General features: G+C 38.5%; 1 protein-coding gene across 2 annotated transcripts in view; it reads right to left on the bottom strand.

Annotated features, from left to right (window-relative positions):
• Positions 1-13787, bottom strand: part of LOC126473675 (nucleoprotein TPR-like) — a 398029-nt gene that overhangs the window by 249405 nt on the left and 134837 nt on the right. For both annotated transcript variants that reach the window (XM_050100910.1, XM_050100911.1), the window contains exon 12: positions 8700-8972. In XM_050100910.1, coding sequence (XP_049956867.1) covers positions 8700-8972 — 273 coding nt within the window. The remainder of the gene's footprint in view (positions 1-8699; positions 8973-13787) is intronic.

The raw sequence follows: 13787 nt of genomic DNA, 5'->3' as shown, positions 1-13787 counted from the left end.
TACGAAATATCGTATTCATGATCCATGGAACTAGTAGTAATCTAATATAATCTAATCTAATCTAATCGAGGCTGTGTGGAATCTGTTCCAGTCAAGATCAAGGATAAAATATCTGACACTACCAGGAACCAAACCCGGGTCCACCACATGGTAGTCTTATGTGATGACCAATCTGCTAGAGAAGCAGACTTCACCACTGTTAACAAGGTCTCAAATTCCACTCCACCTAAAAAAAGTAGGGCAGTTAAACAATTGACACTGCAAACAGTGCTCCTTGTACAATACACTGAACTTACTGCTGAAGCATTTCACAATCTGTATTAAAATATACTGCTGAAGACTTGATCAGCTACTAATAGTTATCAGCACAAACTTAGAATTTCAATATGGGAAATAACTACATTTCTTAAGTAATGCTTCAGAAAATGAAGAATATTTCCAGCAGCGGGAAGACCGCTGGTTGGGGCCAAACATGTGGCTTCAATTAATTGTTAATCACATGGTTTGACATTGTCAATTTGCTTTATAACAGACTATTTAATTATGAATGACACTTATTCTAAAAATGAAACAATCATTGACTTCAGACCTAGCTTTCATCAAATGTATTACATGTGCAAGTATATCCTAAGTACTAATCTGGGAAAGAGTCAGAAAACCAGGTTCATTATCTTACTGCAAAGATGTTAATCTGACATCGTGGATGTGTGTAAAAGCATCAACTACACATCCAAATGTTCAAAGTTTGATATCATCACAATACAGTAAGTTTTCTAGTTTTTCATGTGTTTTTGCCAATAAGACTATGTTCCTGTCCCAGGACAGGTTTTAATCAACAGTGAATTTTAAATTGCTCCATAATCAAGTAAGCCACATCAGAAGTCAAAACCTGACAAAGGCTTACCACCTCCAACAGAAGTGTGACTAGTAAGGCATTATAGTATACAAATGCAACATTTGAATTTATAACAACTTTACAATGAATGTGCACAAAATAATGCTGCAACACAAGGTTTATAATGCATCTCATATCAACCAAAAGTCAAACCAAATCTTCAGTAACTTACTTCTGTAACTTTGTACTTTGTACATGCACAATTCACCAGTGTATATGTAAATAATTATGGAGTTGTGATTCTCTGTGACAGGTAGAATGGCCACCAGAGCACATTAGTGTTGTTTGTGTTTAGTGTTGTTACCAAGCTTGGTAGAGTATATAAGTGGTGTAAACAGTATCAGATGTTGAGTGATTATTACGAAGAACACGGACGTGCTTCACTCTCATGCGACAACATTATCAGCACCTGGCACAGCTTGAAAGGAGCACCATTGTGAATCTCGATGTGGCCAGTTGATTGAATCATGCAGTATCCATATTTGTGGGGAATTCAGATGTGATAGTGGCCCGATGTTGGACTGCATGAGGAAAAAATGCAGGCAAACTCATTGTCAATGTTGTGGCCAACCATATCTAACCATATGGGAGGATCACCATTTTGTGCACCAAGCACCTTCACATCTGCACCTGCCATCTGGTAACAAGTAATGGGTGCTCTGCAACATTCTGTGCCATCCCACACCCCTGGTCAGAGACAGCAGAAGCTGGAATAAGGAATTACTATCCCATATGAAGGTTGCCATTAACTCCACAACACAAATGGTTGCATTTACAGTGACGTCATGACCGTGAAGCATTGTGTTCAGTGATTAAGAGCAGTTTTACACTACTCAGGATGAGAATCTTCAGAGAGTATGTTGGTGACAAGTGGAGAGGTCTCCTTCTTCCAATGTTTTACAGAGGTATTACCCTTGGCATTATGATTTGGCGAGCCATTGGATAATTCCTTAGGTCATAGCTGGTAGTGATTCAGAGAACTCTGACATCACAACAGCATGTCACGAACATCTTGCGTACTCATGTGCTATCTCTCATGTGACAGTATCCTGTTGCCATTTTTCAACAGAATATCACTCATTCACATATCACAAGTGTGTGTATGAACTGCCCGGGATATGTGGATGTCCTGTGGCCACCAAGACCTTCAGATTTATCAATGACAGAAAACGTTTGGGACAAGCTCTGATGTCATCTCTGTCCTGGCATTAGTATCTGGGATTTCCAGAACCAGTTACAACAGTTGTGGGCCAGCTCAAGCGAGAATACAATGGCCTTATGACACCCTTCCCAACCAAATCGTTGGATCCATCCATGCCAAGAGGGAAGTCATACTGGTAAGTGGGCTTATACACTATGTTCTTTGTAAGTGTGATTTGATTTTACACTCACTGAAATAACAGCACATAATCTCTCTACCGATGAGGTTTCATTTCCCTTTCCCTTTCCTTATGAGTGCTTCACCTTTTTTTTTTTTTTTTTTTTTTTTTTTTTTGTCAGGCAGTGTATTTTCATAGGACTGGTAATAGTGGTACACATTTCCAACACTGCATTAGCAATTTCTCTTACTAAAAGTTGATAGCACAGCAGAATAGTGTGAACATTTAACAATCTTTGTGAACATTAAGCACCTCATAAAAAGACACAGAGGCATCCCCAAAATATTCAATCTCTTGTGAAGTTTCACCAGACCAGTTTCTAGTATTCATGTGGTCTTCAAATGACAAATATTCTATTCTGCTAATAACAACAGTTCAGTATATTGTGGCTTGCTTTACTTTAATGGGGCTTCCATTATTGTAAAGCTATAATCAGTGGTTTTATTGTATGCTCAATGGTATAATATTACACCTTACTTATATTTGATTTGGATAACATTGCAGTCTTTTACAGTTTTCCTTTCTCTCAGTTGTTATCACATAAATCAGCACCATCAAGGAATTCAGTGACTTAGGGGAATGTAAGCCGCATTGCAGCAGTGGCTGTACAACATTCATTAAGCAACTCTTATTGGTAAGGGAGTTCAGATAAACAACTCATATGAGTTGTTTGTAAACGCTCTTAGCAGCATTCATAACACAAAGCATAGTCTGTAGGAAAAGCAATATTCTAAATTGCTTTGGTTAGCTGCATTCACAAAATGCTGCTAACCATTACCGTATAATAGACGATATTTTTGAAAATTAGAATATGAATGTTATTTTTAGTGTTAGGTTGCTCACCAAAATATTTAACAACTGCAGCTCTGACTATTAGCATATTTTCTAGCTTTCTCTCTCTCTCTCTCTCTCTCTCTCTCTCTCTCTCTCTCTCTCTCTCTCACACACACACACACACACACACACACACACACATTTTGCAGTTTAAAAATATAGCTTCATTACTGAACTCATGCAGTGTCACAAAATCTACAACAACAGGAGTAACACTTAAGAAGACAAAAAGGACAAGATAATAAATTTCTGCTCTTTGGAAGTGAAGTCGCCTTTCTTTGATTGATTGTTGTCACCGTCATCTTTCATGTTAGGGGTAGAGAAAATATCGAAGGTAGAGCAAAATGTGAAACCACATATGTTGTTCACCAACCACTCGGAGTCACGGACAATGGCGGCTAAGCTCAGTTTTTTTTTTTTTCTGCAGACCTACGTCATCCAATCTCCGACAGCCAATGAGTGTTCAGTAGTGTTCTGAACACTCTGCTATGAATGTTGTAGCGAATGAAGCATTAAATACAATCACAGCAAGTTATTCAGTGAATTTTTATTCCGTCTGCTGTGGGTTATCATCGCTGTCAGTGATGGTAAGTGATAAAATTCTACAGATGCAAGCGAGTGGGCTAATTTTTAGGAGACACGCTTTCATCATGCACAAAGCATATGTAGGCATGTACTACAACCGTTGTTTGGAACCGGCAACATTGCAAATCCTGTCCATGACTTGACCTACATGAACTGCCATCGTTAGTGAATCAAATCGTCGTCTTTCCTCATTTTAGGTTTTTACCCCTTCCTCTCTTTTCTGTTTTCCTCCTAAGTTTTTAATCGCACTGTTCATTTCACTTCTAGTTTCTCTTCTTCTTAATCCATCCTTGCCAATGTACCATATTTGACTTCTTACTCTCTCTAGAGCCTCCCCATCATCTTTGTCTCCCTATCTTTTCACAGTGGGTGGCCCCTTCTCAATTTGTGATCTGAGTGACTGCCTTTTCTTCTCAAACCTCTTTCCTCCCTGTGGAAAGAAGTGACAGTTCCAAAAGTTAAGAATAGTTTACTTTAGTTTTAAATGTTTGATTGCCATACTGGAATTTCACTTCCTAAAAGGTAAGCACTGGCCAACCATTCTGGCTCGTTGTGATCCTTCAGGATCCCCCCCCCCCCCCCCCTTCCAAAGTGAATTCTGAATTCTCATTTTGTAAAGCTCAATAATACAAAGCATGTTGAGAAAGTAAGTTTGCTGTGGTTGTAACAGGTTGTGGCATTTTGTTTTCAAAGGTTTGCCAACACTTACAAGGGAATGGTCCAATAAGACATGTCAATCATCTAACCACCTAAAGCCTGGTTTACAATTGAGTGAATGGAAGCGAACATGTGCGAATGAGCATTTGCAGAAAATTCACTACCACTCGCTTGTATATGAGTAGAATCATTTGTACTATAGGGAATAGAAGAGAACATGAGGTAGTGAACATTGCCCATGAATGCTGTGTTATTAGTTTTTAGTTTTTGGAGCTAATATTCAGCATACAGGATACTTTGCTATTCAGTGATGATTATTTTGCATGGCAAGCACACTGCTCTTGACAAAGTATGCAAAATGGCGCAGGGAAGGAGAATTTAAGTGTCTCAATTTGTATGGAAGCATGACATGCATGGAGATAATGCACTTTATACAGAATTGCATCTCCATCTCTCCTTCGCACTGGTCCAAAACGTTCCTTGTATGTCGGCTGCCATTTTTCCCTGGCTTCTCATTACCATCTAGGCAAAATTTATAAACAAAACACTAATTACTGATATCGAGCATCATCTCAACAGGTGCAGCTAGTGCATAGCGTATAAGGTTTAATGGTCATTCCCCCCCCCTCCCCCCCCCTCCCGCTCCTTCAAAAAAAAGTAAAAATAAAGAAAATAAAATAAAATTAAAAAATGGTCTCGTGGCAAAGCACATGCTTTGTGATCAAGAGATCAAATTGGATCAAATCCCATTCAGACCATAACTATTTCACTATGATTTTTAACCGAGTATTCACTTCTCACAGATTTTGGAGTGGCCACGAAAGACGTGATTCGGATTCCACATTAAACAGCAGGTCTCCCTTTTTCTATTAAGTGACTGGGGAAGGTTAGGGACACATAAGCAGCTGCAGAGGCGTCCAGTTGAAAGACCTGCAAGAGGCCTACTGGGTACACCAGACAGAATTCTCTTTTGCTCGTGCTTGTTAGGTTGTTTTCTCCGGAGAAATCCTGGATTAAACTATACAAACATTTTCTTTGAATAACTTCAAATCGACAGTTCAATTCTTGTACATGTAATTCTGATAAAAGTGGCTAGCAGAGAAAATAAAATCATGGCAGTGTTTGATGTCACAGACAACTTCCATCAACGAGGACTTGTAATTTGTTGAAATGAAATGTCTCTTGCAGTACTACATTTTACAACAATTCTTGTAAGCCATTCCTTATAATAATGCTCGAGTGCTGTAAATCTGACTATCAGTGAAACAGTCCTTTGTTTATTCCCTGTAGTTGCCACAAAAACGCGAAGTGTCTACTGAAAGACAAAAACAAACATTTTTCTTGCATCAGGCACACAGAACAAAGGAAAAATTGCAGTCAGGCACTTCGCATTAACCACCATTTTTATTTAGACAGAAGTGGGATGGAGTCAAAAAAGTTCCCGGCCATTGTTCTGCTTACTGAACTGTATACCAGGCATACTTCAAATTCGTACAACGTGGCGAAAGAAACTGGTCATCCACAAATGACTGGAGCTTAAGAATACTGTTCCACTGATAAACCTGAAATGAGAGAGAGGTGTCGGAAATTATGTTGTCTGATTATTTCCTGAAAAATGCTTTACACTGTTGAAAAAATTCTAGTAGTACCACGGGGAATCCACATTAATCTGTAGATTTTTCGTCATCCTCCACAAAAACAGAGGCATCATTACAGCCAGCCCATGAATCTAACAAAAGCAATGAATTAGTTTCTGCAGCTGGTAGGAATACATTTCTAACAAAATGTTGAAAATTATTCTTTCCCATTTTTCCAGATTTTGGTACATCGATTACAACATTTTTCCAACTAAACAGTCCATTTTTATTTTTTTTATTTTTTTGCCTTGTGATTCTTGACGACAGATATAAAGCTGTGGAAACAGTAAAGCACTCATACTTATCACTGCAGTGTGCACACAGTCCTTTCAAGAAACCTGACTGATCAGCATTATAAACAGCAGCTGCGGGGATAACAGCAAGTTTAGTCTTTATTTACATCAGCTATGAATTTCTCTATAGCACTATCACTGTCAGCTGCTCTACACGTTTACGTCACGTAAAACCGATAATTTTGTGACTTCCCATTCTGTACAATTTCTTGAACCTGCATAACCAGGTCACCGAAGCCTGGAAATTATCAACACTCATGTCAGATGCAATTCGAAGGGCCCAGCCTCGTAGATCTCCATTGGCAACGCTGCGTAGCCTCTCACGAGCAGTTCTAAATCTTTCGAACAGTTTTTCATTCAGATGGTTCTGGTTTCCATTTGGAGCATATTTTTCACTTCATAAAATTCATTCTGCTATTTGTACAGTTCATGCTCTGATTTTACGAAGCGAAAACGCCTTTGCATACTGCGTAACTTCAAGCATTCTTTCCCTCCTTTGTTTAACAAACATTTCACTGCCTTTTCTTTGCCGCTGAAAGCTATTGCAGTACATATCCTTTTTTCGACTTTGAAGGTGTTCTTCTTCAGAACCACAATTCATGGAGTTATCACAGTTATTTCGTATTTCTTCTAATGTATCCACAATTTCAAACCAAATATCAATAACATTCGAATGAATGTCAAGGAACTCAACTAACAAATGACACCTATGTACGTCCTCAGGAGAAGTATGTGATTTTGGCTGGAAACCACATTCTTCATATTTCATCGTTACTAAATTGAGAACGTTAATTCAATTCCACATTACCATGAAACTGGAAGAAAAGAAAAGTACAACCGGCAGGCCTATCTTACAAAAGCACAGTAAATATTAATTCAGCTTACTTCCCAATACTGCAAAAAGCAACTGTTAATTTGTAGTAGATGTTACCTGAGTGGTTAATTAAAGAGAATAGTAACTGTGTACTGTAGTGTCAGAGAAACTACGAGTATCAACGAATGGTAACCTGAAACATCCTTTACAAGTTACAATCAGGTTGTATAGTGTTTCCTGTTTACAAAGGTACCACCGACCTCGGCTGTGTGTGATCCTAGTTGCACATGTCAGTTGCTGCAGCACCAGCAGTGGTGTACATTTCTACTGCTGCCTGGTGCACTACAAATTTGGCAATTTTCAGCTTCTTCTTCTTCTTCTTCTTCTTCTTCTTTTTTAAATGCTCGCAGTGCCTCTTAGCAGCTAAAATTTTGCCACTGCATTTTTTCACTGTCTTCTTCCTGTGTAAAATATTTCAGGGTACATTTCGACGTGTCTTATTATTGGACCACTCCCTTGTTAGTGGTAGAGGTGGTGCCCCTGATCAGAATGAGCATCACATGAGCAAGGTAGAATGTAATTCATGTTGCACTGTCCAGTTGCATGAAAAATGTTGGTAAGAAATCCCACCATGTGCAAGCCACATGCTGTGATCCGCTTCTTATTTTGAATGACACCTACCAAATTTTTTTCAGGAATCAGAACAGTTTACGGCAAACGGGCTATGAACAGAATAAGTGTGTTCAAGCAGTGTAGTGAGTTTAGTGGAAAGAGAATAAATGTTCATGGTGAACAGATGAATGGAAGATCTTCTATTTTGACTGATAAGTTTGTGTTTATATAATAATTAAAAAAAAAAAATAATAATAAATAAAAAAAAAAAATAAAAAAAAAAAAATAATCGAGGAAACCGTTTGTGAAGGCCACCGACTGATATCGGATGAAATTTCTGTGATGTTCTCACAACTTTCCATATCTCTCTTATACAAGGCACTCACAGAAACACTGGGATACCAGAGACTGTGCACATGATGGACCCCAAAATAGCTGACACAGGAGCACAAGAAAAATCAGGCCAATAGTGTTCACCAGTTTTTTAAGCAGCTTGAATTTGAAGGTTTTCTGAGCTCTACTGTGACGAGGTGAAACGTGGTTGTTGTAACACACTCGAGACAAAAAGACAGACATCACACCAATACCCCACCTGCCAAAAAGTACAAAAATTATTCACAACTTCTTTCCCTCATGATTTGTACTTTAGTTTCTCCACTTATCCTTCTTTCTACACCTTGCCTTTATTTCAATCAAAAATTTGCAGTTTGTGGATACTAAAGATATGTTTTTTGTTGTTGTGTGTTCCCATTAGTGTCGCTAATTGTTTCCTATGTCAGTCACTGGTATTCATGGCATCTCCTGTATGAGGTAAACTGTTAAATTTTTTTATGTTGAAATTATAATATGGAAAGGAGGAATCTTGTAAAATATACAAAAGAATAAAGGTGAGGCAGGATGTCAATTTTACACGAAATTGCAGTAACAGACAAATGAAAATATATTAAAGAAAAGAACTCAATAGCAAAATCAGATATTTTTGAGAAATCTTACCTGCAACTTCAGCTTCAATTCCGCACACTCAGCTACATATTTCTCAAGTGAGGATTGCAAACGTAAACGACCCTCCTCTTCAGACTGGTTAATACTACTTTGTAGTTTTTCTAGATGGCTGAATAACAAGTCAGTTCTTTGTCGTTCAACAGTTAGCAATTCCTGTTGGGCTACAGAGCGAATCTGCACGTTCCGCAGTATTTCATTATCGCGCTGCAGATTCCTTATTTGTAGGTCAGCATGCTCAAGACGACGTTGCATGTCATCCAGCATCTATAGTAATTCAAATAAAAATAAGAAAGTAGTCAATTTCCAAACTCTGAACACGAAAAAGGGTATTTTAACTTCACAGAAGTTGTTCAAAGAGTATTATGAAGCTTTACGCCAGTGAATTTAGATCATGGCAAACATTAAATTTACATAGAGTATATATTTCTGCAAGTGAACACTTATTCGGTAAATTAATTTTTAACATGGGTGGTAGAAGAAAGGGGAATCGAGAAGAGGTTAGAAAATCTAAAAAGTGAACTGGATAGGTTGAAGTTAGATACAGTGGGGATCATGGAGCTCAGTGGAGGGATGAAGAAATAATGCAGGAGTAGGTCTAGTAATGAATAAGAAAATAAGTATGAAAGTAAGCTGCTATGAGCTAGAGGACAAATGTTAATCTTTAGAAGCATGTACAAGGGGCGTTTGAAAAGTCCATGCAAAAATAAAAACTACTTATGTGTTTGGGGTAAACCTTTTTTATTTACCGGCACAGTCTCCTTTTAGACTTATGCACTTCGTCCAATGCTGTTCTAATTTGTTGATCCCTTCCGAATAATAGGAATTGTCCAAGTCTGCAAAATAGATATTAGTTGCTGCAATCACCTCCTCATTTGAATAAAATCTTTGTCCCACCAGCTATTTCTTCAAATTGGGAAACAAGTAGTAGTCCGAGGGTACAAAGTCTGCAGAATAAGGGGTATGTGAAATGATTTGGAATCCTATTTCCATTAATTTTGCGACCACAACAGTTGAGGTGTGTGCTGGTGCATTGTCGTGATGGAAAAGGACTTTTTTGTGGTCCAATTGCCGGCTGAAGGAATGGTCTTCGCCTTTTTGTGTGAAGATTCTCCCTTGGTAAAGCATTGTTTAGATTGTCCTTTGGTCTCAGGAGTATAGTAATGTATCCATGTTTCATCCACAGTAACAAAACAATGCTTGAAGTCCCATGTATTCTTCCTGAACAGCTGCAAACCATCCTTGCAACACTTCACAAGATTCCGTTTTTGGTCAAGTGTGAGCGATCACAGAAACCATCTTGCGGATAGCTTTCTCACGTACAAAGGTTTATGCAAAATATTACGTACCCGTTCATTCGATATGCCCAAAGCACTAGCAATCTTACGCACCTTAACTCTTCTGTCATCCATCACCATATTGTGGATTTTATCAATGATTTCTGGAGTCGTAACCTCCACAGGGCATCCAGAACATTCAGTATCGCTTGTGCCCATATGGTAACTCCGAAAATTTTGAAACCACTTATAAACTGTTCTAATTGAAGGTGCAGAGTCACTGTGATGTTTATCAAGCTTCTCTTTAATCTCCTGAAGCATTTTGCCTTTCATAAAGTAATGTTTAATCACCACACAAAATTCTTTCATCCATTTTTTGACAATCACTCGACTTCCTTGATTCACACGAATGCCAAACAAAAAGAAATATACCAATATGGCTGAAACTTGGTGTGCGTTCTTTCCAAAGATGCTACTAACTAAACACAATCTCGATACGCGCCAGTGGTGCCATCTCTCGGATTTTGCATGCCCCTCATATATCTAGGGGTAGAGAGGTACCAACTCCAGAAAAATCAAAGAGGGCTTTGGAGAAAAGAGAAGCAGCAGTATGAGTATCAAGAGCTCTGATGGAAAACTCAGTGCTAAGCAAAGGAGGACTATATGGAGGGGCTAAACAAGGGAAATGTACTTCAAGACAAAGACGTAGAAGAAAGAAAAGACGTGGAAGTAGATAAAGATGATACGGGAAATACGATACTGTGATAAGTATTTGACAGAGCACTGAAAAACCTAAGCCAAAACAAGCCTCCTGGAGTACACGAAATTCCCCCAGAAATCCTCTGACATCCTTTGAAGAGCCAGTCATCAATGTTGCTGGAATACATTCTTTGAAATTCTGAAGGTGGCAGGAGTAAAATAGAGGGAGTAAAATATTTTCACAACATGTAAAAAAACCAGACAGCAGTTTTATAAAGAGTCAAAGGACAAGAAAGGAAAGCAATGGTTGAGAAGGGGAGAGGCAGGGTTTTTGCCTATCCACAATGTTATTCATTCTGTACACTGAACAAGTAGTACAGAATGTAAAAGAAAAATTTCGAGAAGGAACTAAAGTTTACAAATAAAAAATAAAGAATATGGACCTTTCTCAATGACATTGTATTATTTATTAATTTCTTTATTTACATGTGAAGTTCCACAGGACCAAATTGAGGAGCAAATCTCCAAAGTCATATAACGTGTCAGTACATAAAATTACAATATAAAACTAATAACAGATAAAAGTAAAATGTTTATGAACCAGAAAAAAGTCAAGCCATAAGTTTAAGTAAACGGAATCAACAATACAACAATAATCAGCTTCATTTTTTAAGGAACTCCTTGAAGAACAGAAGGAGTGACCCATGAGGAAGCTCTTCAGTTTTGATTTGAAAGCATGTGGATTACTGCTAAGATTTTTAAATTTTTGTGGTAGCTTATTGAAAATGGATGCAGAAGCATACTGCACACCTTTCTGCAGAAGAGTTAGGGAAGACCGATCCAAATGGAGGTTTGATTTCTGCCAAGTATTAACTGAATGAAAGATGCTTATTCTTGGGACTAAGCTGATATTCTTAACAAAAAATGACAGTGAGGAATATATACAGGGTGGCTATAATTAAAGTTAAGCTTTCAAAAAGCTGTAGGAATAACACCACTGGTCAGAATGACATCAATTTGTAGTAGAATATTATCAAAGAAGGGGGAAAATGTACAGCAGAAGAAAAATAAGTAGTTAAAACATGTAGCAATAGATGGCACTTTAATCATCATAATTTAATATTGGTCAACTATAAATGACAAATGAATCATACAACAATGCTTAAGGTGTACGTCTGATGTTAAACAAACAGTACCACTCAGTGTGCATGGGTGTACAGGTGTGATCACTGATGATAATTTTAAAACATGGGAGAGCAAAAGGCAGTCAATTCAAGGGAACTTTTGAAATCCTTCAAAAAGGAAGCAAAAGATGTGTTACACTTCTCATCTAAATTAAGAGGGAAATCTCTACATAAAATGAGTGCTGACCTCATCATCAAATAAAGCACATATTGTTAAAATATGTTATACAGACAGTGATACTCCACAATGTTTATAAATTAGCTGATCAACTTGATGGGGAAGGAAGATGAGTGTATATGTGCAATAGAACCTTCTTACCCCAGGAAGCAACACTTCATATAATCGCTATGGATAGTAATAGTTTTGTGTCGAGGTGAGGTGGTTGATTTGGCAGTTGTCCCACTGACACATTATTCTTTTACTCAACAGAGAGATGATAGCATGTGGGAATGGGCCACTGTATTACAGTCCTTTCTTTGCATACAGTCATGGCTTCTTTGTTGGCTGCATTATTTGCCTCTATCCTGCTACATCCTGGCAACTAGCACAACACTGTCTTTCTTGCCTTTGGTTTTCTATCTCCTTGTGGACACGAGTCTGAGAATATAACAAATATTCTTCTTTAACGAGTTCTCACCAGCCCCAGTCGCTTAATAATTGCACACGTTAATGTCATAATTTGTTAATTGCTCGGGTATGCACAACTTGAAGCCACAATCAGGGAAAACAGTGGAGCAAGTAAGAATATTGCCCAGCTTAGATCCTTTACAATAAATAATGTATAAGCACTGCCCAATGCTACTATAGAAACTACGTAGTTGGTACAACATTACTGTTGACTGCTGTGGCACCCCAACCTAGAGAGCACTTGGTATTAAACATGCCCTTTGACAAGACCATGCCACAATCCAGTATACAAGCCGGTCAAGGGCCAGCTGAAGCCAGTCAAGGGCCAGCTCAAGCCAGTTGAGATGTGATCTGTGAAGTGCACAGCAAGTGTGCAACCAATTTGGTTCAGGTGCTAGTATCATGGACTCCTTCTGTCATAGGCGGAACTTTGATGTGGTGTGGGCTAGACATTGCTTTAGAATGCGGATTTAAGTTAGTTTGCACTGTGTCCAAGGCGTACCAAGAACATTTTCCAATGGAGAAACATATTATTGCAGCTAGGTTTTTGATAGCTGAAAAAGTACGCCAGTCTATCAGTTAAGAAGGAATTGCAATCTTAAATGTTTGTACGGGCAGACACACTAATCAGGAAAGTTAAGGCGTGTTTCACCCTTGACTCTGAAGTGAGAAACAACATATTGTGGGAATCAGATTCCTCTCTGAGGAAAGCAATGCCTATGAAACTCTCCACTATGCCTAGAGTTTGTTTATGACGGATGTCTTCCAAGCAGTCACCTCTCCGACTTCAGTCACACAGGATCTCACACCACCTCTGGTGGGGCCTTTACTAGCTTTATGACCTGGACAATTTTGTGAAAACCTCACCAGTTAAGATGTGCCATGTCAGTGGCACTGCTAGGGGCTGGTTTTAAGCAATGCTTCCTTCACAATGTACGCAGCACATGCCTCCAGTGGCGTTTAACATGCCACTGGTGCTGCAAAATGGGAGACGTCCAAGAGATATGTTGTACCAGTTGAGATGCAGATACATCCTAACCTATGGAAGTGAAAGGAGAAAGAAAGGAGAAAGCAAAAGGAGAAAGAAAACTGGCACTCTACGGATCGGAGCGTGGAATGTCAGATTCCTTAATCGGACAGGAAGGTTAGAAAATTTAAAAAGGGAAATGGATAGGTTCAAGTTAGATATAGTGGGAATTAGTGAAGTTCGGTGGCACGAGGAACAAGACTTTTGGTCAGGTGAATACAGGGTTATAAATACAAAATCAAATAGGGGTAATGCAAGAGTAGGTTT

This window comes from Schistocerca serialis, chromosome 4 (genome assembly GCF_023864345.2).
Source record: "Schistocerca serialis cubense isolate TAMUIC-IGC-003099 chromosome 4, iqSchSeri2.2, whole genome shotgun sequence".
In the NCBI taxonomy this organism is placed as follows: Eukaryota; Metazoa; Arthropoda; class Insecta; order Orthoptera; family Acrididae; genus Schistocerca; species Schistocerca serialis.
Note: the sequence above shows the minus strand (reverse complement) of the source record. Positions and strands in the feature narration are given on the sequence as shown.